The sequence below is a fragment of the Microtus pennsylvanicus genome, chromosome 14, assembly GCF_037038515.1.
Source record: "Microtus pennsylvanicus isolate mMicPen1 chromosome 14, mMicPen1.hap1, whole genome shotgun sequence".
NCBI lineage: Eukaryota > Metazoa > Chordata > Mammalia > Rodentia > Cricetidae > Microtus > Microtus pennsylvanicus.
In genome coordinates this window covers 35,934,164-35,961,331 of record NC_134592.1, presented here as the reverse complement: position 1 = coordinate 35,961,331, position 27,168 = coordinate 35,934,164, and the positions used below count along the sequence as shown (strand labels likewise).

Sequence of the window (27,168 nt, the reverse complement as noted above, 5' to 3'; positions counted from 1 at the left end):
ATTTAATTAAGGGAAGTCCCTCACAGGTGTGTCCAGCCTCATGGGGTTTAGTTAGTTCCAGATGTAGTCAAGTTGACAACCAAGAATAGCCAGTCATTGCAGTAACTTCTGAGAATTAGAATACCAGAGAACTAATCAGGATCAGAATTAACTTTGGCCACGAACCAATTATTTATTTTCTTCTTTAACTTTTATAGAAAACCTGTGAAGCAAATGTTTTGTAACAAAATAACGCACAGTCTCAAAGAAGTTAAATAACTTGTAAAGGCAGATCGTTTTGTTATTAATTTTATTTTTTCTTCAGCAATAGTTTCTAGCCAGAGATGACAAAAAGACTGTACCATGCTGGATAATGTGTTTGGATCGCTCTGTTGAAATTTTGATACAGCTGCCCCTGCGTGCTCCAGTGTGAGGTGGTAGTAGTGTGTGACCTGCTTGTCTCTCATCAAAGAGATGAGAGGAGTCATCTAAAGACCTCTCCAGGAAAGCGATGCCTGCCAGCCAAAGTGGGAATACAATAGGCCAGTGGATTTATGAGAGCTATTTGCTAAGACTTGAAAGGGAAGTTAAGTGTAAATAAAGAAGGTTTGTAGCTTAAATGTATATCTTAAGTGTGATGACAAATTCAAGTTTGTATCGGTGGGGTATTTTGAGGATAGCTGCTAGAATCTGTCCGCTTTGACTGATGCTCCTCCTCCTCCTGTTCTTCCTCTGTTGTATTTTTCCTCTCTGTATGGAGTGAGATGGAAATCATACACACAAGTACGCACGCACGCACGCACGCATGCACAGTCGTCCTGGCTGTAATGTTCTCTGGCTTGGCAGTTTAGTTTGTACCCAGCTCTTCCTACAGCTAGTGCTTTGCTTGTCCTGAAGAGCCCGATGATTCATCTCTCTGGGGAGATGAGACACGGCTCCATATTGATATCACCCCATTGGGCTTATGGCGTGAATCCACAGATTGTTCTCGTGTGTGCTGACTTTTTATCTAAAAATAACGTCCTTTAAGTCACCAGTGTAGTGCCAGTGGGCCTGGCTACTTGTGAAGTTTAGGAAGCCATTTGGAAAGCCTCTGTCAGGATGTTCTTGGCACTGCATTAGCTGGGGAGCAATGCCCTTTAGGCCACAAACTTACATGGATTGGGCCTACTGAATTGAATTATGGAGACCCAAACTCTCCCTGAGAAGCCAAGGGCACGGGGGGGGGGGTAGTTTTGATGATCCTCAGAGCACCCCGGTGCCCCCTCAGGATCTCTCTTTCATTGTTTTCCTCCTGGGTACCATGTGAAACAGTGCTTCTGCCCTTCTCAGGGGAAGTACAAGCAGTTATTTCGCTTTGAATTTGGGTGTGAGTTAGTCAATGAAATCCCTCTCATAAACTCTGCTGTTCTTTATGGTGAATACAGCCCCCTTCACTTCCCCTCCTCACACATGGCATGCCATTTTTGACAGCTGCATACCATCCAGAGTCTCTTATATTTAGGTGATAGAGGAAATTATCATAATAACTAGCTTGGTGCATGCTGCATAATTGGAGACGGTGACCTGGTCATCTCTCCGGATCACACAAAAATCACTTCTGAAAAAAAAAACATGCTATGGACAATATGTATTTTTAAAAATAATTTTTATTCTTTTTGCTGCAAAAACAAACTTTGAGAGGATGATTCTCCCGCAGGATATGGAAATGACCTTGGATAAGGTCCAGGGTCAGTGGCGCAGCTGCTGTTTCCTGCAGAGGACATCTACATCCAGAGGGGAAAGAGGCAAAGTTAAATATATAGCAGGAAAATAATGTCTGGACATATTAACAAGAATAAAAGGATTTGCCTGTAACAGAACCTGTCTGTAAAAATATATAGCCAGGAATTACAGTTAATGTTTAGAAGATATGTTTAAAACTCCCTATCAAAAAATAACTGGTCTACCAACAAAAATAGCATTAATAACCACGTCTACTTATGATACTTCACACATTTAAAATTCTTTGGATGTCTAGTTTCATATTTACAGCAGCTTAGTATGGCTAATCTGTTGATTTAAAAGACTAAGACCTGTAGAACTTGAGCTGGGGTCTGTAAAGCCAGGGGGAAAACTTGGGATTTCATTCTAAACATGGAACGGATTTTAAAAACAGAGATAGATATGACTTAATTTACACTTTTAGAAATTTACAGAGACTTGAGAGTGGCTGGAAGCAGATAGAAGCTGGAAAGTAAACCAGGAAATACAACACTAATCCTGGAAAAGGGTTGTTTGGGTGGCTTTAAGGGGAGGAGGGTCTGAAAGGATGAGACTGTGCTTCCCTGTCAGCTGTGAAAGAGCTCTTGACTCTCCCATGTGCATGTACTACAGACCCAACAGTGAGGGCGAGGGAAGACTAGTGTTACTGGAGAACTTCCCAGGACAAACTAAGATTCCACTCAAATGCTGTTTGTTTGCTCGTGTTAGTCAGGATTCTGGTGTTTTAAGGTTCCTGCCTGACATTTGTGAACTAGAAAACACAGCGCTTGTGGGTAATTAAGAAGAAATAGTAACAATAAGGTTGATAACACCTTTTTCCTTCTGGAATCTCTGAAAGAATGGCAATCCGAAAGCCAGACTTCCGTCCCCCTTTAAAGCAGTGACATTGCTTTTCGATGACCCTTTCACTGCGTCTCAACAGAAATCCTAGTGTGATGCTATTCATAGTCACGATATTCACTTTGTATCTCTGTGACTCTGACAAGTAAATTAAGAAAATAAAAGCGCGGGCCATACCAAGGCAAACCAGCATTTTTGCGGGAGTATCCGTCTGCCCCCATTGCTTGCTAATGAGCTAGGCAGTTGCTATTGCTTCCTGGCTGTCCTGGGTGTGTTGTATTTGTCTTTCTTAATTCTCAAGACAACGGCTTGTTGACATCTCACAGATGAGAGGACTCAGAGGCCCAGGGAGGTTTAATCTGCCATTTGAAGCCTCACATCCAGTACTTAGAAGAGAGCTTCTCACTCTGTGTTCCCACGACTCCGGCTCTTCTGCCACACTGCCTGTTGTAGGGAAGCGGTATACTCACTTGGTCCCTTGCTTTTGTGAAGCATCTTTCATTTGAAGAACTGAAACTGAGAGCATCACTTTCTTCCTTTGATGACTCGGAGGGAGGAAGGAAAGAATTAACATTTATTGGCTAATTTGCACACGTCAGATATAATTTTAGTCACATTCACATTCCAAACAGGTTGTATCTGCTGTCTTCATCCTGCAGATGAGGAAAGGAAGTTGCCCAATGTTGTGTCGCTCTCAAAGAAGTAAATCTCAACCTTGGTGCTGCCCCTCAGCCAACTCTAGGCTCCATTAAAGCTGGGACGAAGTCTGCTTTTCCCTTGGGTTTGTTTGTTTTGTTTTATACTGGTGAGCTAAATCCCAGATCCCAGGAAGTCTGTTTCCAGGATATTATATCTCTCATGCCTGCAACAGGGTCTGATTCTGATACATGTAAGATGCTCAGGAGGAAATGTGGAATCGGTGGGTGAGCATGCGCAGAGGTGCAATTAGAATGCATTGAGCCTTGGACTGGACTTCCTAGTGTCTCCCAGTAGATGTTTTGATGACACCGTAGGAAGGGTCTGTGAATTCAACCACGGAAACCCACGTGCTCCTGATTTACAAAACTCGCATGTCCTCACAGATGTATAGTTTAAGCGATGGAATCGCTTTTCTGTTTGGGGGAAAACTGAGGCACAAAAGCTACCTCGGCAAAGGCTTTGCAAGTCCGTGAACAGTTTGTGACACAGCTAGAATCTTGGGATTCTCACCTTTACAGCCATAAGCCTCTTCACAGCCCTGTGGTTCTGGTCGGGCTATAGCTTTTCATAAATCTGGTACTTAATCATGTAAAGAGACGGCAATTTATCTTAACTATGTGCCTCATTATGGATGCGACACACTTAGCACAGATGGTCTCAGCAGTTTTTCCTGGCTTCCCTTACCCTAACATATCTAGCACGCTAATGTCAATATTAGCTTTACTGTTTTAGGTGACTTTGGTGTGCTTCTCATTAGCTGGGACCATAAAGAGTGGAGTTTTACCTGCGCTGAGGGATCGCTAAATTCCTGCTGGCATCTGTGCGTACAGCCCCATGTCAAAAGTGAGGTCATGTTTCTCCTGGATTGTGCCTGTATCTGATGAGCCTGGGCTGGCATGAATCCGAGACAATGAAATAATCACACCCATTAGCTCACCAGGGCCTTATTAAGATGTGGCCTGGCTTTCCATCCATTTCTCCTGCTTGGAAAAACTGACATAGTCATGGTGTGCAAAGGTTAGTGGAGATGAAGCTGCTTCAGCAACCACAAGCCAGCACTCCCAGCTCAAACCTGGGGAAGTGCTGTGGCTGACGGCAGGGAGCAGCACTTCACGGGGTGGCATGCAAGGGTATTTTCCCTTTTTTTTTTTTTAGACAATGCTTGACCCTGGAGCCCTAAGTAGCCTGACATTTACATGATGATCCTGTCTCTGCCCCAGAGGGCTGAAAGGGAAAGTCAGTGGACATCACCTTGTCTGGTCCAAGAGTGTTCTCTAGTCTGTGCGGCCGTGATAATAACATGGCTACCCTGGAGCAGTGCTTTCCAAACTTTCATTGTTGGTTACATTTCTCTTTGTAGACCCCCCCCACACACACATTTGGAAGGTTTGGGTCTAGTAAACAAACTGTAATAATTAAATAATGATTTTGTGTCTTCATTGACGGTTCATGTCATTGTTCCAAATCTGCTGTCTCCATTCATAGTGCTTTCTTAGGGATACCTTCCCAGACCTCGTGCCTGGCCTGGGATGTAACCACCAGTTATATGTCCAAGATACCCTCCACTTCACCCACAGAGGCCCTTCCACAGCCGCAGCACCCACCACTTATAAATACAAGTCTGTCTCACTCACAGCCGCTTTTCTCATCCTTGCGTCTTTGCTTGGCATATGTAATTGGCACTTGGCAAACATCTGTTGACTGAATTAAGGAATTCAGTGACAGAACCAAAAGAGAAATAAGAGAACTGTGGGCTTGGAGAATCTCAATCTATATCAATCTGATAGGGTTTCTGAAATGTTGACACCAGCCTAAATGAAAGTCACCAAGTTTAAAATGAAGGTTAACTTTGGGTGGGGGTGAGATGATGCTTCTAGCACATTGTTGAGGTTCTGGTTCTTAATAAGGAGGCTACTCTGGCTACTCCTGAACTACAGGCATAGACCACCTCATTTTGTGTATACCCATGGCAGAACTCATGGAGACACCTAAGGGTTTTACAAACCGTAAGGGTAGTTTTATTTTATAGCCCGTATGGTTGTTTGCCTGTCTTCGCAGCACCCATTTTCCCTGGTCATATCTTTGGGGATACTCGGAACCCCTGCATATCAGTCATCCTACCTCTTCTGTGTGTGTCTACTACCTCTTGAACCTACCTTACTCCCTAAACCACACAGCGCACAACAGTGTTTGGTTGAGTGCCTCCTTCATACTTCGTGTTATAAGCTATAATTTGAATACCTGGAGTCTTACACTTAGCTTCATGAGGTCTTTACCAGGGAAAGCATCATATAAGAGAAGAGCCTGGTGTCAGGGCCGTATTTCAGTCTTTCAGTCTTTCCTGTAGATCTGATGCTCTCTGTTGGGCACACAACAGAGAAGTCACCTCGCCTGCCAACACCCATGGACAGGGAGTAGAACAATAGGTTGCATGGCTCCCCCAATATTGAGAGACCACCTATTGCCAGAAGTCTGCCAAACCCAGCTCTTAGGGAGCTTCAGCTAACAGCCTCAGCCAGTCCTCTCATCAGATGGAAATCAAAAGTTGCTTGGTAAATCACTCAAGCTGAAAACATTCCTGGCAGTTCAAACAGCCTGTGGTAAGAACATGCTTTCTTTCCCTGCAATGAGTTCATTATCCAAGGGCCGGAAGTGCTCAAAATCATTGATTGGCTAATTATAAGTAACTCAAGGGCCATAATGCTCCAGTCCCTCTGTGGGAATATTTATAAGCGCTCGAGTTCAGCTCAGATAAAAGAGAGGGAACTCACCCAAGGAAACTGCAAGGGAAAGTCTGGAATGGCAATGGCATAGGATGTTGCCAGTCTGAAATAGAAAGGTCCAATATATCACTGAGTTTTACAAACAAACCTTGGAAAACAAATTACTTGTGTCCCTCCCAGCTTTCAGAGGGGATGTAAAACTAGAGGCTCTAACCTTTACGCATGGTAGTAAGTCTACCCTATTTTTCTTAGGAAGGGAAGCAGTTGCTTTAACATCCTGGCTAGATTCCCAAAAGGAACAGGGTGGCCCGTTTAAAACAGGCCTGTGGATGCTTCTGCGTGAGGGAAGGGCAAGCTGTAAGCACCATGTGCATGTGGGTGTTTAATGAATATGAGCTGATTAAATTGGCCACCCTGAACTATAAGCTCATACCTCTGAAGCTCCTCTCCAGCCAGCCCTTAGCTCGGGACGGAGTTCTTCAAACTTTCTGCCCAAACTTGTTAGGCAGCAATGCTCCTCTTTAAAGCTGCTGTTTTCCCGCCCAGCTTTTCTTTGTTTTCGAGTAGCACGAAAGAATGTGGCCCCTGGAGTCCCTTCCTTCAAACACAGGCCCCGCTGCGGTGATGGTAGCCACACCCACAGCACTTCCCCTCAAACCTGCTGCCTCCATCTGTTTCCCTGTCTCTGGACCAGCACAAAGCCAGTGTCTGTCTGGGATAGATAGTGAGCTGGGCCGCAGACAGAGGAGGCCTTGTCTAAAGGAGGAAAAGCTACTGCTTGAGAAGCCAGGCAACCTGGCTTTTCTGACTGGATTGTGCTAAGAGCCATCTGTGTGGTTAGGGGAGTCATTTGCTCCTTCACCCATAAAAGGCAAGGGTGAAACAAAAATCAGTATTTCTCAGACTGTGGGCTTTGGATTCTTGGGGTCTGCAAATTGTATGAGAAGTTTTAAATATTTATGCCCTTACCATCAAAGATTTTTTTACAGTTATAAAATCAATATAATATAATTGAAAGACATTTTGGAAAATAAATATTGAGTTTCTTAAATTGGTGATTCTGAAACTGATGTAACATTCCCCAGAGGTTTCTGGGTGTATTGGGGGAATTCAAATAGTTATTCAATTTTTAAAGGAACTCCATGTATCAATCAAGTTTGACATAGAAGCAAAAATCTTGGTTTTAAGGTTTTTTTTTTCTATTTCCACTAGAATATGCTTAACTATTTTAGTACACAAACTTCTTTTGTTTCTAAAACCAAGACATTTCTTTTTCACAAAAACTGTATATTAAATTGCAAAGAGTGTGTTTGTTACAAAAGCTTCTTTTCCCTTTAAGATTCAGAGCATTGTTCTGGAGAGATAATTCAATGGCTGAAGTACTTGCCATGCAAGCATAAGGACCTGAGTTCAAACCTCTAAATCCCCTGTAACACTAGTACTGTGGTGCGTGCGTGCGTGTGTGTGTGTGTGTGTGTGTGTGTGTGTGTGTGTATGCTTGGGTGTGTCATGCATCTATACATACATACACAGTCACACATACACACAAATAAACTCAAGGGACTGGAGAGATGGTTCCATGGTTAAGAGCACTGATGACTTTCCCAGAAGACCTAGATTCAGTTCTTAGCGCCTACATGGGAGCCTACAGCCAATTATAATTCCATTTTTGAGGATTCCAATACCCTCTTCCAGCCTCTCCAGGTACTGCACGCACATTATATGTAGACATATATACAGAGAAAAAAGTCCACGTACATTTAAGAAGAATCAGAGCATTTAAGTGATTTTTGGCCAGCCTTGTTAGCTAGGACTATCTTTTGTTTCTCAAATCTTATAAATTTTCCTTAAACCTGAGATTGGGCTTATAGTTTATGAATTATGCATCTTACTTCATAGTTTACCAAATGCACTTGTGTATACTGCCTATTTATTTTGTGTGTGTGCATGTGTGGGGATGGAGCACATGGAAGTCGGAGGACAACATGTGGGAGTTAATTATCCCATCACGCAGGTCCTGGGGATCAAACCCAGGTCTTCGGCTTTGGCAGCAAGAACCTCTACTACTGAGGCACCTCCCGGGCTTTATCCCTTTTGGTTTTCGGTATGGCATTGTCTGGTAAATGAATCAGGTAGCGTGATGTCTATTACATTAAAGAGGACACTCTGACTATAGACCATGCCTCGTGTTTTCTGACTCCTACCCAGCAAAGCTCCCTACTCTAGGGACAGCAAGAGAGTAGTAGCCTGGGCTCCTGCCATTCAATCCACTGCACTGTTCCAGGGTTACTTATTTCAGGAAATAGAAAATGGAGCTTCTCATTCAAGGATAAACTGACATTACCAGGTGTCAATCACATGCCTCCAGTCCTTACTTAGACAGCCTCAGCCCAGTTCTTGATATATACAGGTACTTGGTATTTACTGAATGGTGAGTGAGTGAGTGAATGAATGAATTAATTAATTAATTAAAAAAATTAATTCTTGGGCTGGAGAGATGGCTCAGAGGTTAAGAGCATTGCCTGCTCTTCCAAAGGTCCTGAGTTCGATTCCCAGCAACCACATGGTGGTTCACAACCATCTGTAATGGGGTCTGGTGCCCTCTTCTGGCCTTCAGGCATACACGCAGACAGAATATTGTATACATAATAAATAAATAAATATTTTTTAAAAAAATTAATTCTTCTGCTAGGTATGGTGTGTGCCTGTAATCCTGTCACTTAGTTGGCAAGGGCAATAAGACTCTTGTCTCAAAACCCAAGCCAACAAAATCTTTCTGACTAAAGTTTGTAAATTGGAGGTCATTTTTACCACTCAGATTTTTCCAAGTACTAGGTCAGCAGGGTTTGCTCAGAGTCTACCAAGCGCTTTGAGGGAGAAGGAGGGAACTGGTGAGAAATGGTAAAGGGACAGGCCAGCAGAGGAAATCCCTGGCCTTCTCTACCTTTCTGCCCAGGGATGGTTTCCTAGGATCCCAAAGGGCCATGGTAAGCAGTATCTTCTTGACAGGGGCTGACCGAAATTGTCGCTCCCGTGGAGAGAGGACAGGTATGACCGTATGACCAGGTGGGAAGGGTAAGTAGAAGGCAGCCAGCTGTGTCCCGTGGGAAGATGGGTCGGGGAGCAGAGGAGCTTGTGGGAAGACAGTATCTGTGGCCAGAACGTGTCTGCATGGAAAGGAGAGAGAGACTTTGTCTGCTCACATAGTGTGGTTTGGCTGCCTTCCCATCATTCCCCAGGAGAACTCTTAGTGGTCAAAGACATCGTATTTTAATCAAGGCAGTTCTAGCTGGACTGGTAAGCTAGGCCCCCATGGGTATGGTGAAGTTCTAGGGTGAAGAGGGGAGCCACGGGGAGCCAGTGGATCCACTCACTCCCTTGCACTGTTGGCAGCTGCTGTGGTATCCAGAAGCATGCAGCGTGTCCTCACATACTCATAAATGCTGCCTATGGCCATGGGACTGCATTGTCTGTGGAAGTAGCCTGCCTGGAAAAAGTGACCCCATTTCACTTTTCTGTACTCGTTGTTCCCAGAACCATGTCCTGAAATCACAGGGTTGGATTTTGCTGCCACTCTCCTAAGTTACCTTTCTGCAGAAGCCTGGGGACTCTAGAGAGGTTCTTTAGGCTTAAATCGTGCCTCTGACTTACCTCTGGGAACTCTGTAAGATGGCTTGGTTTTGCTTGGCCAATGAGGAGATGACTTTCCCTTGCAATTGACAGGAGCTGTTGGACATTATGAAAAGCTAGGAATGTTGGGGGGACCAAAGTGAAATTGCAGAATGTATTCCCTCAGCCAAACTGAAACACACATGATTACCTGGCCACACACACAGGCTTAAGATGACGTCTCACTCCTGGGTTGTGGTTAATGCCCCAGCAAAGTCCAGATTGTTAAAGCTAATACACATCCACCTATGCTCCTGCCAGGGAGTTTTCATCAGATTCCTGGGCTGTCAATGCGTGTGTATAATTAAGACTATTTAATCATATTAGCTTCCACAGAGATGTGTGGAGGGATGCAGTAGGGTAGAGATTACTAGGTCTAGCAAGAGTCAGCAGTTGGTGACTTGTCTTAGTTAGGCTTCCTATTGTTGTGATAAAACACCATGACCAAAGCAATTTGGGGTGGAAGGGGCTTATTGGGCTTACCCTTCCATGTTGTGGAGTACATCATCTAAGGAAGCACGACAGGAACTCAACCAGGAGGCAGGAGCTGATGCAGAGGCCATGGAGGGGTGCTGCTTCCTGGCTTACTTCTCATAGCTTGCTCAGCCTGCTTTCTTACAGAACTCAGGACCACCAGCCCAGAGGTGGTACCACCCACAATGGGCTGGGCCCTCCCACATCAGTCACTAATTGAAAATGCCCTACAGCCTGATCTTATGGAGGTATTTTTTTGAGATTTATTTATTTATTGTGTATACAATGTTCTGGATGCCAGTACACAATCTCATTATAGATGGCTGTGAGCCACCATGTAGGTGCTGGGAATTGAACTCAGGACCTCTGGAAGAGCAACTAGTGCTTTTAACCTCTGAGCCATCTCTCCAGCCCCTGGAGGTATTTTCTTAATTGAAGTTCCAGGACAAGGGCCAAAACAATACAGCGAAAAGATCAGTCACTGGCTGTATCTATGTAAACTCACCTAGGAGTCTACCTTGCAAATTTCTTAGGTTTTTCGAGACAAGGTTTCCCTCTGTAGACCAGGCCGGCCTCAAGCTCACAGAGATCTGTCTGCCTCTGCCTCCCGAGTTGCCTTGCGGATTTCAGTATTCTCACTATTTCATTCTGTTTGATTTCATTAGCTTCTTTGGTAGTGTCTGGGGTTCCATTCAAGGCAAGTGCTCTTCTTCCTGCGCCCTCCACTGTTTTGGTGTTAGGCTCAACATTTGGATCGCAGAAGAAAAGCTCTGTTTTAATTCCGCCTCCATCGAGGCTGTAACTCGTGTGCATTCATACAAAGCAGCCATTGGCCTCCAAGAAGGATGGCTTCAGTCTTATAAAAACAATGAGGTTGGCATGGCCGATGACTATAGAGTAATCGACACCTGTTAATAGACTTCTAAATTAAAAGAAGAAAATAGAGACCCATCAGTCCAAGCCAAGAAATCATTTTCCAGTTTGGTCCAGATCCTTCACTCTTGCCAATTTCTCTTTACATTCTTTTCCTTGTCTCATCAGTCATCAAAATTCGGGGCTGCTCGTGATTTCTTATTTTGGATGAGGGAAGCAAGTCCAAAGGAGAGTGACTTTTTATAACCACACGGCTAGTTAGCAGGTTAGAAACAAGTTCACCAGAATTCCAGTCTTTCTACTTTACCAAATAGTTTTCTATAAATATATATGTATTTATTTTTAACCTATTTCTTGGAAGAATTGAGTAATGTGAGCCTGGCCCCGAGCAGTGGCATTTCTAGTGAACTTCCATTTAAAGGCTGGAGCTTCCTCCACAATTAGGCTCTATCGCCACCTCTATCCCTGAGTGGTGGGAGTGTCCTGATAAATGGACCAGAAGAGAATGGAAGGCATCAGGTGAGCCTCTGATCATGATCCTTTCAGGCTGCTCTTTATTGAAAGAGGAAGCAACTCAAGTCCTATTTCTGTCCTTTATGGGACTTTGATCTCTGTCTCTATCACTCCAACCTATAGTTAACTCAGAGTACCTTTGAAACAATCAGATACAAGAGACAGAGGGTGAAAATGTGAATGATATTTGGTAGCCTGAGGCTTGAGAGGGATAAATAAATACAGAAAATATTGGGCTGGAGAGATGGCTCAGGGGTTCAGAGCACTTGCTCTTCTTGCAGAGGATCCAGGTTCAATTCCTACCACCCACATGATGGCTCACAACCATCTGAAACCACAATTCCAGGGACTTTGACATCTTCTTCTGGCAGGCACGCATGTGGTATGCAGACAAAATGCCCATACATATAAAATAAAATAAACGTTTTAAAAGAAAGGAAGGAAGGAAGAAAGAAAGGAAGAAAAGAAAGAAAGAGACCTGGGAAGAACAAAAACAGCAGCTGGCTGGCACAAAGACCACTGGGAAATATGTCTTGTTATTTAGCTCTGGCCAGTGAATTATCTGGCCTGGGATTTCTCAGAACCATTATTGACATTTGGAGCCAGCTACCCTTGACTGTGGAAGGCTGTTGTGTATATTGTTCTGAGATAGCTGCACTTCTGCCTTTCCCCACTCAGGAGATGCCAGTGGCACGCTTCCTACCATTTGCCACAACCAAAATATAACTCTAGCCATTACCAAATAACTGTGACTCAGGATCAGCAAAAAAAATTGTTCTCTATGGAGATTTATTCATTCATCTTAGATCTGTTGTCTTTGAAAGCCACCTCAGTAGGCTCTTTGTGAGAGGATAGAGTAGCCCTCCTAATTATAACCTCAAAAATTAGAACTTTAGACATTTCTTATCTGGTACAAATACATATTATATGACATGAACTTCTAAGGAGGGTGAAGCATGTTGTAATTTGTTGCTAATTCCCTTTCAGTGCTTGGGACTGTGTGAAGCCGTTTTATCTGTGAAACCTGGCAACAGGGATCAGGAGATGCTCCTGACATAGCTAGCCCCAAGGATGCTGGTAACCATCCCACAATGCCACCAAGAGCCAGTTCAACTAAGTCATAGGTGCAAAGAAGCTGGCATGCTCCATTTTAAACCAAACCATGTTGGGGAGTACACACTACTCCTGCTGTGTGGTCTGTGTTGTCATTTCCATCATATCCAGGGTCCCACAGCCGTCAGCATTCAGGCAAACTGCCTAGTCACCCTAGGGCCTTATGCTTTATGTAAGATATGCGCATGTGCAAGATAGCTATGTACTCTATACTTACGCATGGCATGACCAATATAAACCCCTATACGCATGTGCTGAGCTACGTTTAAAAAGCAGACTTGCCTTTCTCATGTTCTCTTTCCCCACGTTTCTTTCAGACAGGCCTGTGCACTCCCCTTTCTTTCTTTTTATTAACCAAAACTTTTAAAATGAGTTTTGTTGTATATCTTGTGGTCCGTTCCCATGCACAGTAGTACCAGTCTGTATGTAGCTAGTGAGCTCAACGTTCTTTGAACTGATCCTTTTTCGTCATTGTCAGTTGCAAGGCTCTAAGACACTAGATGTTAACAGATAACTCCTGAGAGGTGGGTGGGTAAGGAACTGTGAGAGAGTGGTTGGAGGTGTGAGTGGACTTTCAGTGCGCAACCTGTGCGTCAGTGCCCCGTTTAGATGCCATCCTATTGGCTAGTCAGTGACTAAGACTTCTACTAAGTCTGCTTCTAACTTTTCTAAGGCAAAACCCCTTTGTATGAATAAAGTTTAACTTCATTTATTTTAATTTTTTGAGTTTGCAATATAAATGTATCTTTTCTCCCTTCCCTTTTCTCCCTCCAAGTCTTCCATAGATTTCTTCTTGTTCACTTCAAATGCATGGCCTCCTTTTTCATTAATTGTTGTTGCGTGCATGTGTATGGATATGTGTATTCCTAAATACATAAATACAGCCTGCTCAGTCTATAGAATGTTGCTTGTGTGTATATGCTTTCGGGGCTGAGCATTTGGGAGTGGATAGCCAGTTGTTGAGCTCTTCCCTGGGGAAGACTATTTCTCCCTCTCTTGGCATTCCTTAGTTGCCTGTGGTTCTGTGTGGGGTTGTGGCCTCCTGAGTCTTCTCATCCACATAAGCAGGTCTGTAGGTATCATCCTTGTTCATGTTTAGGCAGCCATGTTAGGGAGATGGTATAGGTGAAGGTTCTGACGTTCCTAGGAGACACGAGCTCACAGCACCTCCTGGTATTTCCGGCTCTCGCAATCTTTCCACCCTCTTTTCTGCAGTGATCCCTGAGCCTTAGGCACAGACGTTGGGTTGTAGGTGTGTCCTTTGGGACTGAGCTCCACAACTCTGCATTTTGATTGGTTGTGGTTTCTCTAATGGTCCCCGTCTGTTGCACAGAGAAATTTCCTGGATGAGGGGTGAGGCCCGCATGTAACCAACTAGACCCTAGAAAAAGATGTCTTAATTTTTTTTTTTAAGTTTCTGATCACCCCATTGAATGAAATAACCATAGGGGAGAAGTTAATTTTTAAACCTCCCCTTCTTCTGAAAATATTCATCTGTTGTTTGCATAATTGGAATTGTACTATTACAGAAAATATTTTAAAAATGAACCAATACTCAAAAGACAAAGATCTTCCATAATGGCTGTCTTAGTTGGTATCTCACAACTGGCAACCGCCTTTAATGCCATCTGAAAACGATGACCGCTGGAAGACATGTTTTGGTTTCTTTTCTAGAAAAACAAAACAACAAAAAAGGACCTTAAACGATGCACAGGGTGGGAAAGTGAAATGATGACTCAGCAGGTAAAGGCATTGCCCACTAAGCCTAACAACCTGGGTTTGATCCCCCCTGGCCCCACCTCATAGAAAGAACCAACTCCTACAGCTTCTCCTCTGACCTCCACAGGTGTGTGTCCGTGTGCACCATGCACGCACACTGAAAAGTTTCAGTGCAAGTGTAGGGGGGAGGGGGTTTAAGGTGGATAGACAGACAGGCAGGCAGAGTTGCAGACAATTCACAAAGCAGTCATTTGAATCCCACTTGAGTCTCCACATTTCTGGTGTCAGCATTGCACACTTGCCCTGTGTTCTGGCCAAGACTCCCACGGCCTGCACTGTCTATAGATCTGGCTAAAGGAAATTTGTTTTAGAATCAGAATAAAAGTTACCTCCAAGTAATATCACGTTCTAGAATTTTCTAGTATTCTGTACATGCTGTCTACTAGTAAAAAGGAATTATATCTTAAATATAAAATGACAAGAATTCAACAAAAATCACTTTATTTCTCCTCTAGAACCAGGAATATCTCCCCAAGGCCATCAGCAAAAATTCCAGTCCACTGTCCACCAATCATGGGCGACAGTTGTGTTTGGAAAGTGAGCTTGTAGCTGTTTTCCATGCAGGATGATTACTCAGTGGCCTTGACCTTCTGGGGTGGACGAAAGAGCTGGACAGAGTTAGACAGCACAAGGACAGAGGAGACGCTGTGGGTGTGTTGCAAACAGAGATGGGCGAGTTAAGTTACTCAGTTGCCATCTGTCTCTGTTTTGCTAACTCATTAGCTCGGACACCACATTGTGTTAATCCCCACTTCCCCTGGCTGTGAGCTTGATCCAAATCTCCAGGGAACACAGGGACTGCTCAGTCTGACTCTCCCCTCATCTGGGTGGCAACTTCTACACATGGGCAGCTTGCCAGGCCTGCCACCCTTCCCAGCTACATCACACAGAGGTGAAGCACACCCGCCCCCCCCCCCCACACCACTGCAGTTGAAATGGGAGCTTCTAGGTGTAACTATTCTTCTAGGCGGTGTGATAAATGCTGACCTCTCACTTCTTAGCACTCCTGTCCCGGGCATCACCATTCAAGGCCCTAGAGAGTTTTAAGAAGACCGTCTTGGAAACTTGATGGCAGCGTGTGCCACCAACCACGGCTCTGTATCTCTCAACAAGCCCATTATGACAGCTACGAACCGATAAGCAAGGCTGAGTTTGTCTCCCAGAACTGTCCCCAGAAGGCAAGACCCGAATCTAGCCTGCAAAGGATCCAATAATTCTGAGAAAAATTCTTCAGAAATGTTGGGAGCCAGAGAGATGGCTCAGCAGTTAAGAGCACTTGTTGTTTTTACAAGGACCTAAGCTTTAGTCCCACAGCCGCATGATAGCTCACAACCATTTGTAACTCCCAGACACCCGTGTGATACACATTCATATGCATAAAGTAAGTAAAACTAAAAAAAAAAAAGGTAAAGAAATGTTATCTCCCCTTATAAGCTTCCTGGAGTACACAAATCATTTTCACTGACTTATCTTGGCCTTATTATTTTTTAATGTGAGAGGGTGTTTTCTAAGCAGGACTAGACAAATTGATTGTGTAACCTATGGCAAATGTATAATCTTTTCCAGCTTTAACAGTAAAAGTATGGCTGTGTGTGATAGCCCCCACCTGCATTTCCAGCCCCGATGCTGAGGCAAGAGCAATGCCTATGAAAATCAAGAGTTAAAAATGGGGCTGAGGAGGTAACGTGCTTGGTAAAATTCTTGCTTAATATGCGTAAAGCCCTGGACTCTATACACAGCACCCTGTAAACAGGATATGGTAATGCACGCCTGTAACCCTAATACAGGGAAGGTGGAGGCAGGAGGATTGAGTTGAAACTCATCCTCGGCCACGCTGGCGATTTGAAGCCAGCTTGGGCTGGAGACTGTGTCTCTAAGTAAACCCTGAGAACATACTGTGCTTTGGGTAATTGGACTTACTGATGTTAATGGTTACCAGATGCCCAAGATACTGAACATACATGGCCCCATCTAACGCTTGGTTCCCAGAAGGTAACATTGCTGTCTCTAGGTGACAGATCAAGAAACTGAAGCACAGAGAGGTCATATCCTACATCCAAAGGTAAACAGCTAGTAAGTATCAGAGGCAGATTTGAGAAAAAGGTTGTCTCCAAAGTCTGTGGCCTTAGCCTTTTGCTGTGGTCACCTAAGGAGGTCCTTCAGCCATTTTGTTGCCCTCTTTCCTGTATCCTTTCCCAAGTTTTTGGATTCTCAGATGTGAACTCATCAACAATTCCTTTGGATGTTATCATTTCCTCCTTCCTCCCTACAAATGGCACTCTGAGATAAAAACAGGGACTTAGAAAAGCCACACACAGTCTAGCAGAAGAACTCAAAGGTCCTGCTTTTTATGCCAGGTTGTGTGTGTGTGTGTGTGCGCGCGTGTCCACTCATAATCGGGATGAGCAGAACAGAACGTTCGGGTGTTAGAGAATGTTAACTCACTTCAGCTTCCTACCAGGAACAGCCTACAGTTCATCTTCATAGGCAAATGCATTAAGTTTCCCACTTACAGGGTGAGTGATCTGTGCAAGATACAGGCATTTCCAAGACCCTGACTCATGCACATGGAGCAATAGTATGCCTTTCCTGGTTCCCTTTTTGGCTGAAAGACACCCACTGAATGTCTAACAGCTCTCTAGATAGCTAGATTTACAGTAAATTCTCTGAGTTCCCCCCTACACCCCGCACAGGGACCCATTACAGACGTTACAGTGGCAAATTTGCTCTTTCTGGTTCTTCCTGTCTCAGCCCTCACAATGCCTAATGCCTACCCCTATGCCCTCCCCAGATCCTCCAAAACCACTAATTGCACATGCCCATTAGCACTGACCCTCCTGGTCGCAGGAGGGTTCCTGTCCCTCAGTGAAGGAGATTGTCTCTGCCTCTCATTTGGTCTGGCCTTTCAAGTTACCCTATACCACCTGCAAAGACAGCCTCGAGCCCAGGGTAGCCTTTACAACCTAAAATGCCCAAAGCTCGCTCTATGACTGACTAGTGTGTAGCTGAGAGGAGACTGTCTCTGGGTCTCTCAGAGGGAAAGGAACACTGGTCCTGAAATAGCCACATTTAATGTCGTCATGAAATAGCTAAGGATTTGGGTTCAGGTATCAGGGATGGCTGTGGCTTTTCCCACAGAAGACGTCAACCACTGACCCGTTTCCTCTCAGACTCCAATTCCGTGTTTAGCTGGAGACACAGAAATAAATGCATACTGGCGGGAAGACAAGAGCTGAGATGAAGCAGGAGCGTGCTGGCTGATAGAAAGGCTGTTATTTTAGTTTCTTTTACATTGTAGCCGTCTCGGGTGGATAGTATCCAGGTATCTCGTAGGCCTGCACCTTATTAAACTCCTGTTTGATTCAGAATTTACAGCACATGCACCTGGAATTCTTCAAATAGGAACTAGACTTGGGTTCATTCATTCACAAAGGAGGCTGACAAATTGATTGTGTAACCTATGGCAAATGCCCTGGGAAGCCAAGAATAAAATGGTGGCACATTTTTCTTAATAACTCTCTTAGTTTATAAATCCAACTGCGCGTATTGAACGTCTGCTTTTTGACAGGCATGCCACCACTTAAATAGGATGTACCCATAGGCACGCCTTCTCTATCTCCGTCTGCTTTTATTGCCTGTGACAGAAACCATACTCTGTACGAAAGCAGAAAGTGAAGTTGCCACAAGGACACTGGGTGTCTCGAAAAGTGGAGGATTTGGATGCAGCCAACTGCAGGACGAGGTGGAAACATTGTTAACAATGAAGCTCATTTTTCTGTAAACCCTCGGTCACCTAGAGGACTCCTCCACCACCCCCAGTGGAAGCCTCCTAGACCTGCAGTGCCTTGCATGGCTGCTGAGCATTTGAAACCTGTTTGAAGTGTAATGCGCATTGCTTCAGAGGGTTCATATGGGAGAAATAGTGTGAAATATATTAACGTCTATATTGACTACACATTGATCTGATAGTGATTTGGACATAGTTTGCTAACTGAAATAAAATCTTAGCATTTATTTCACTTGTTTTCACATAAATGATAAAAATTTTAGATGCATACAGCTACTCAAACCCCATCACGCCTTGGTCAGTTCCTTAGCATCCTTAAGGAATGCTGGACAGACAATCTTCTATCCAGCATGGGTCATTCTGTCACATCCCTTCCCCTTGAGCTGTAACTTCCACTTGAGCTGGAACATTGCAGTTTTCTTTTTGAACAGAGATTTAAACATTTATACAAGTCAAAACTATTCCTTGAGCCTCTGTTCTGATAATAAGAAGTAGCATTAGGAACCGAGGACACAAGGTTCTCCTCAGAGTTCCATTCTAGAAGATTCAGCCCCTTGTTTTCATAAATTCTGGCTTAGTTCTAGAAGTGTAGCTCCCCGAGTGATGTATCTGGTCCAGTATCAACCTTTCTGGAGAGCCTGAACTGAATGAAAACACAGACTTTCAGAGTCACCATCAATCCTGTGCTGTCAGGGAGAGTCAAACGCCACTAATCTCCACATGTCGTGACCTTTTGCTGATGTCAGCTCGTGTTTTCCTTCCTGGTTAATGGAAGCAGATTGCAGAGCCCCTTTCTCAGAGCTGGGAAAGTACAAGTGTCTCTTCCTTGTCATAAACACCTCTCAAAGAAAACAACTGTACAACTGAAAGTACAGTTTGAATTCTCTCTCCCTGTCTGCAACGAGCCACTCCCTGGACTTCCTAAAAGTATAGTATGGAGAAGCCTTTGAGGTGGTACCTTCTATGTTCTGAGTAATTTTTTTTTAAGTGTGATAAACGACTAGAAATGGGTATGCATTATACAGTTACACCGTCACTAACTTTCTCCAGGAGCACACATGTGTGACCAACACCCAGGGGAGGAAGCAGAGCAGCAGTGGTCTCCAGGACACCCTTCCTGGGGTTATCCTGTCCCATCTTCCCTTCTCCTCCCCAGAGTAACCACCCACTTGTAGGCTCCTGTATACCCCCAAACTGGTTTGTCTATGTTTGAACTCTATGCGGTGTCACATAGCAGCTTCTTTCTCTGGTATCCGTTCCTTTGCTCCATAATGTTTGCGAAGTTGATCCGTGCTTTGTATAGTGATATAAAATATGCTTACACAAAATGCATATAACGCTGTATAATAAAAATAAGTAAAACAAGAAAAATGTAGATAACTGGAAAAGGAAAATGAAGATTATGATCCCACTTCAGTGACACACACATGTAATCTGAACACAGGGAAGCTGAGGCAGGAGGATCAGGTGTTCGAGGCCAGCCCGGAAACAAAGGACACCTCTTTGCTTCTTGCATAGTAAGATGCTGACTCAAAAACTGATGTGTATAAACACTTGGAGTGAGGGGTTTTTTTTTTCTCCAAATTTAAATCATACCATACAGACCATTTGTGATTTTCCACTCTGCTTATTACACCAACATGCTCTAAATATTAGTCGTCTGAAAGAGGATGCATTTGGGCTTGAACCAAAAGATAATACAGGAGAGGGGAAGATACTTTTCAAAGCTAAGAACACAGGTCAGTATTTATATTAATTGTCCTAGAATTGGCCTATCCTACTTAGATTTCCAGAAGGTTCCCAAACTGCCCCGCGTCACTAGAGAGCGCAGATACTTGAGGCCCCTTCTTTCTCAAAGGCTTCTCTAAGTTTCTGTGTAGCTCACACAGGTATCTGCTAATGTGTTAGAGATTAGGAACTTCTGAAAGTGGCTTGCTGGAATCTCTGCTCAAGCCTGGCTTGCTCTATAACTTAAGACAAGTCTGTAAACTGTCCTTTACTTCTTGGATGAACAGCTCCTTCCCCACATCTGTTTGAGATCAGAAGAAATAAGCCTTACGTAACATTTTGGAGTCCTTGAATGAAAAGTTCCTTGGAGATGCTGACTAGTCTTAAAACTTCCTTAGCTAACACTGTGGAAGCGTTGTTATGGATAGAGTTGCTGAGCTGGGTTACTAAGTAGATTGAGAATGTTAGATGGTGAGAAAAATGTCTGACCATTTCTGTTAAAAAAAAAAAAAGCTACCTTCTTAATGTCCTAGGTGCTTACACTCTATAGATTTAACCTGTGGACTTGTTTATGTGTGTGTTTCTTGCTAAGCCTTCACATTTGGGGTCTTTGTCCTTATGTTTTGAATTAGAGCTCTTGAATATCCTTGGTTCCTGAGGTCAGCTGGGTCAGTAGAATTCTGCCTTATAGGGGTGGGAAAAGCATTTGATTGTTTTGACCAGTAAGGCTTCTTATGTTGAGCTGAGACTCCCCAGGCACTGTTAGGCACGCTTGGGGACTAGGATTCAGTGAAGCCGGAAAGGAAGAGAATAAATTGTAGCCAGAAATCGCTGCGGGCCAACCCTGCAGGGAAACAGTTGTTATGGGGAAGCTCGGAGGATGAATGTTAGAGGCGTTCTAGTTCTGTCCCTTCATTTTTCAGATGGGACTGGGACCCGAGGAGGCCACAGAGGGAGTTATTTTGAAGTTTCATCACTACCCAGATGTTTGCAGTGTCTAGGAGATAAGAGGGAAAGATGATAGCCTCTTGTGCGGGTCCTGTTCCTGGATGGATCTGAGGGCTAACCCCTATCTGGCTAGCCCAAAGTACCAATTCATTGCTTTCCAATTTGGGATTGTGAGGGGAATCTGGCATTTATCTAATCAGTGTTAGAAACTTGGACTTCTCCTGGAGAGTTCAGAAATTCAGTTCAGGAGAGATTCGCCAGGTATTTCCTCCCAAAACAGGCTGTCCTGGATGTTAAATGTGTGAGATTAACCACTGTCGTCGTTAACATACCACACCCCCTTTTCCTTGTGGTGTTCTTTTTCAAACTTGTTTCTGATGACCTCTTTACCCTGCTTTTCAGGTTTTATTACATTTCAGTTGTCTCTGGTATCAGCTGTTGAATCTGTAGTATGCAGCAGAAATGCCAAGGCTTGCTCTTCCAGAATTCTTCCGGGGTCAACTCCCATTATAATCTGCATCCAGGAAATAAGAGTATTTTCAGTTCACTGGGGACCATCTTGGCTTCGACCAGCAATGGGGTCTGAATCATTACCTAAGACAGCTTTGTGGATTGTCACACTTGGCAGCCTCAAGATTTGAGCTAATCCTGGAAATTCCTTAACTTCCCAGAAAGTAGGGTTTCACAAGGTCAGGCTGAGGTCCTCAGGGAGCGCAGATGGAGCAGAGCTGGCAGTTGGTGGCCATACAGCTGGACGTGGATATAAATACAATGCATCCTATTCCCACCCCCCAGGACGCCTCTGACTTTCCAGAGACATTTTTTCTTTATTCCTTTTACTCTGTATAAAGGAAAGTGTTCTGTCGTCTCTGCGGGAAAAGCAAGCAAACTTGACTCAGTTCCCATGGTGAATGCAAAGATCGGGCCAACAGAAACAACCTAATTACTTCAAAAATGTGCTGCTTCTGGAGGCTGCGTAGTCGGTCCTTTAGGTCCCCATAGTCACCCCGCCACCCCAAACCATTGTTCTTTACTGTTATCCAAGATCACTGGTCTTGTGGCAGGAGTTGCTTCTACAAACAAAGGCTGATTTTACAGTCTTACTTCTCTGACTCTTTGTTGGATGAGCAGCAAGGCATCAGTTAGGAAAAGTACGTGTTGAAGACCAGAGACATGAGCTATGGCAGGTTTTCTAAAGGCTCAGGCTTATGGAGCTCCTGCACCAAATTATAAACTATGAAACCTGTATAATCCAATTTTAATTAACTTGAAGATCAGTGCTTTTTCATTAAAATGAAATTCTGGGTAAATGGAAAACTGCCACTACAGGGCACACTGGGCTATTGTTCGCATGGTAAATCCTCTATGTGGGAAAGCCAAATCAAGTCCTATTGTTCCAGGGCCTCCCCATGCTTTGGGGGACTTACTATAAGTTCCGTGGAATGTAGGGTATGTTCCTGGTTCAGTCTGAGGCTCAGCTCACGATCTAGTTTACCAGTTCTTCCCTTTTTGACCCTCTCAGTATTTTCCTGCTCCCAGCGTGTCTCCATCTGTTTTGACCATAACACATCAGGGCCACCTCTCTGCTTTGCCAGGCCACACCGGCTGATCTGTTGCTTGATGCCATAGGTGGATAGTGGATGACGTGGCGCACTCTGTAAAGAGACAAGGGTACCACTTCAGGCTTACAAAAGGAACAAGGCTTAGATGGTCACAGGGATCGGCGGTGCTCTGAAAGCAGTCTTCTGAAACTCCTTCCTCAGCTATCTTTAAAGAGCAGGAAGGGGCCCCCCAACCTAAGCACCTCTTTTCCTAAGCAAAGCGCCGAGACGACGGTGAAGAGCCTTGTCTGAACTAAGTATTGCCATCTGAATGTAGCCCCCATCTGGACTCCCACCCTTTCCCCTCCACCCCAGTGCTGAACCTTCCTCCAGACACGCAGATTACAAAACAGTGCTTAGGAGAAAACCCCACCCTGCCAGCAGATGAATTTTACGGGCTGCCATGGGACTTGTGCACATTTGGAGTCTGGAGAGTGGCTGAGCCATCCTTCCAGTCCAGCCTCCCTTTGCTGGCTTCAGCGAGTTACTTCTTCCTTTGTCTATTTCCCCAATTGCTAAGGAGAAGATAATGAGCCTCTCCACCTATCAGGCTCGCTGGAGTGCTATAAAGAATAATGAGGTGATATTTGTAAAGTGCTTTGAGCTGCTGGGAACGAAGAAGGGGAGAGCTAAGCAGAAAGCATTATGAGCTGGGAGCACTTACCAATTGAGCTGCCTAACAATGGCAGGGAGTAAGAATACTCAGAAATGAATTCCAGGGACTAGCCCTGCTTTGAATTTCGGAGGAGGATTAGTGGGGACCTAATAGGTATCCCACTTCTCCAGTTTCTTTAGTGTACCGTCAGACTAGAAAAGGTAATTACATTCTTCTATGTCCGATTCAGAGCCTGCTTGTCTTCTGTTCTCATACTGAGGCTGTTATGTTGTGATTGTTAAAGCCCTGGGCATCTTCTGTCCCCCAGGGGATTTCACTCAGGAGCTGTACAGAGTCATTTCTATGCAGAGGCCTGGCCCTCGGTTATAAGGCTGATTAGTGGATGGCTAAGTCTCAAGCGCCTGTGGAGAAGTTTTGCTGAAGTAGAGAAAGAAAAACCAAGGTCTTGATCATGGTCAGTCTTTCTCAGTATACTGCTTTATGGGAGTTTTCTCAGCAACTCAGATCAATGTGCATATAGTATGAAGCATGGGACTCGATGGCCACTGTGGCATCCTCATCCACGTCAAAATGGGGGCTAAGGTGAGCTTAAAGATAGTCAGAGCCTTCTTTTAACCCTTCCTTCACCACAGAGGGTCAAAAGAGAAACGCTTACGAGGCCTGACATGTGAAGGAATGTTTCCAAATGTTCTGATGAGGGATCAGTTTCCACAAGACCATACTTCACCACCTCAGGACTCCGAGCCCCAGCAGGTTGCCATTCAGGGCCAGCGGAAGGGAGAAAATGCAGAAGCAGGAAAATGTTTTGAGCTCATGCTGCTCCCTGAGCTGTCTACACATGGAGTGGGGAGAATTCCGCTCACTCCCAGCTGGCAAGAGAAGGATTGACTTTATCATTCCCCAGTAAAGGGTACAAAGAGAGGTCACGGGGGCATTTGGAACAGTGACTTTTCCTGATGGAAGAATGTTACGGAAATTACACTGATTGCATCTTCGTCCCCTGAAGTTTGTAAGCTCTTTGTGGTTACTGCTTCTACAAACCCTTCCCTCTCTTCACCGCTACTCCCATCCTTCGTCTGCAGAGACTGCTAGACTTTCTCCTTCTAGAAGGCTGAGCTCACGAGTCAGCCAGGGCCTCCAGCACCAGCTGTGCTTTGAAATGACTCGGGAGTCTCACAGGACAATCCACAGTGTGGTACAACTGCATACATCAAGCCCACTGGTATCCTGTCCCCATGTCAGAGAGGCACGCAGGGACATGCCTGCTCCTCCTCTGTCCCATCATTCTGTGCCAGGCAGGGTCTGACTAGCCTCTGAAACTGACCCACGGCATTCCTTCCTCACCCATGTTTGTGTTTTCCTCAGCATGTGCCTCTTCTGTTCTTTCTCAAAGCCCCAGGTTTCTTGTTGGCTCTTTGGATGGCTCACTCTTCTTACAAAAACCCCTGACTTTCTTCCTTCCCCTCTCTTGAGGTATATCCATTTGATCCCAGGCATGCATCCCCCAGCAGGTTCTCAGGGGAGGAAACAGGGACTTCAGCCTGGACTCTTCGCCTGTTTTTCATGTCTGTCAGCCCAAAGTGAAGAGCAAAGCTGATCTTCCCTGGCTATACCTGAAAAGAAGCTGCAGGGCCGCTGCTGGCAGCGGATGCCCACTCCTTTTCTTTTTCTCCGTGAGCCTCAGCGCCTCTGCCCCAGTGAGCTTCTGGGAACAGAGGCCTGGTGGGTACTCTGGCCTCAGCTCTCCAACACCGAACATGCTGGCGTCAATGGAAAACAGCAAGATCTGTCAGCATCGCCCTCTCTCCGGGGTCTGTGAGGGACACATTCTCCACAGCCATCTGTTCCCTTTCACCTCTCTGGACAATGTTGCTTTTTAAAGCCAGCGATTCTTCCTCTTTATCCCATCACCTCCCGCCCTCCTTTTGCCTCTCTCTTGTGGCTCTGCTCTCCTTCCCCACCCTGTAAAAGTAGTGTCTCCTAAGATGACTCCCCCACTCTCAGCCCCACCCCCAAAGTAGTTAGTGACCACGGTGGGGTTTTGAGTTTTTATTTAAAAATCCTTTTCGGAAGTGAGCTCTTCTACTTTTAAAGTTTAGGATTGTGTTCGGGGTATTCTCTTGCAAAGGGTGGGAAGGACGATGGAAAACTTTTCAGTCATGAAGAAAAACACAGAAGAATGAAATTAGATTCCTTCTGGCAGACCCTTGCCTGTTGAAAGACTCTCCCCTTGGTGATCAGTTGAAGGAAAGTTTTACACCTTTGAGGTTTTGTATCATTTGTCTTGTTATCATTTTGTCCAGCCTGCTGTTATAGCACTGCTGTTGGTTTGTGTGTGTGTGTGTGTGTGTGTGTGTGTGTATGTGTGTTGTTTGTGGAGATAAAGGACATCTTGCCGGAGTTGGTTCTCTCCTTCCGCCATGGGGGTTCAAGGGATCAAATTCAGGTCATTAGGCTTGGGGCAAGCCCCTTTACCCGCTAAACCATCTTTCAGCCCCTGTTGTGCTGGTTCTAATTTTGAGCTAGAGCGCTGTGGAGTCTTTCATCTTGAACAGAGCCATAGACCTAGACAGCTACAGAAGTTCCTAGACGCGAGCAGTAACCCTGGTCCAAAGGATGGATGTGAAGGGACGTTTGCATGTGGCTTTCCTAAGGACTGATGATAATCCTCTATTTAAAACAGTTCTTAACCCATGAGATTTTTCTTTGTGCATTGATGTTTCATAAACATGATGAACCTATGGTAATAATCATGGAAAGTTTATGGACGTCATTGTTTCAGAGGCTGTAATGGCCCGCTGTTTAGGATCGAACTCAGCTATTGTGATAGGAAGTATCAAGACCCAAGATCACAGCCTCACTGCCTGGCAGAACTGAGCAGAAGGCTGGCACACAGGCCCTGGAGCCAGACAGCAGGAGTTTGAATCCTGGCTCTACCACTTGCTAGCTATACAAATAAAGATAAAGTTATATGCTCTTTAAAATGGGAGCGATGGAAGGATCTACTTCATATTCTTGTCAGCATGGCTAAGGGCTTTTGACTTTTTTTTAACAGTTTCTGGTACACACAGATGCTTGAAAGTAAGTATTGGATATGACTATTGTCCATCTTCTTATCCCACACGAACAGTATGGGATAAATAAGCTAAATGGCTTTCAAAATGGTTTTGGGGATGAGGCTGGGGGTAGGCTGATAGTGGGCTGGTGGTAGACTGGAGATAGGCTGAGGGTAGGCTGGTAGTAGGCTGGTGGTAGACTGGGGGTAGGCTGGTAGTAGGCTGGGGCTAGGCTGGGGGTAACCTAGGGGTAGGTGATCATACTATGGGAGTTGGTTTTCTTCTTCCATCATGTAAATTCTGAGAGTTAAAGTCAGATTGTTAGTCTTGGTACCCTTACCCAAGGTAGTCCCTAGCTGCCTTTTTCCAGGGCTCTAACCTCTATCACATGTACCTTCTGCAGCTTTTCATTGTAGCGTTAACACCGATGAAAATAAGTCATGAGATTGCTGATTGAAATGACTAGCATAGCACTTCTACTTAGAGATGTCATGAAGCACAGGCATGTCCAAAGACATGAAGAGATACATAATCACATGTTTCTGGCAAAGAAGGTGATCCAGATGTGTAGATTATGATCATAGAAAGAAAGCCAGCCATGATTTTAGCAGTTGGGGTTATTTTACATATTTCCAGTTGGAGAAAACCTGGAAATTTTTTTTTGTATCAATTTCTTGACTTAATTCCCCAACAATAGAGACAGAATATTATTAAAACATGTTTTTCTAGAAAGGTACAGAGGACTCTGAGTGAGAAATTATATATTTCAGTTTATTGAGGAAAAGAAGGATATCTGGAAAACGGGGTGGGCCGGGGGTCAGTAACTTCTCCCTCCCAGAAGGAAATGATGAAAGGAGATAGAATGAGTTAGACTGTGGGGCTCACATCCGGCTTTTGCCACTTGCCAAGTGGCCTTGGGCAAATAAGCCTCTTGGCAACTCAACTTCCTCCCTTAGAAAATTGGTACGATGGTGGTACCTCCCTCACAGAGACAATATGAGTCAAG

The 27,168-nt window shown here is 44.6% G+C and overlaps 1 protein-coding gene across 5 annotated transcripts in view; it reads left to right on the top strand.

The window, feature by feature from the left end:
* Rad51b (RAD51 paralog B) overlaps nucleotides 1-27,168 on the top strand; it is a 500,962-nt gene that overhangs the window by 414,908 nt on the left and 58,886 nt on the right. The window contains exon 10 of one of the 5 annotated variants that reach the window (XM_075948148.1): nucleotides 9,015-9,081. The exons of the other annotated variants lie outside the window; for them this stretch is intronic. Coding sequence (XP_075804263.1) covers nucleotides 9,015-9,067 — 53 coding nt within the window. The 3' untranslated portion in view covers nucleotides 9,068-9,081. Of the gene's footprint in view, nucleotides 1-9,014; nucleotides 9,082-27,168 lie in introns of those variants that run through there. 5 annotated transcript variants of the gene reach the window in all.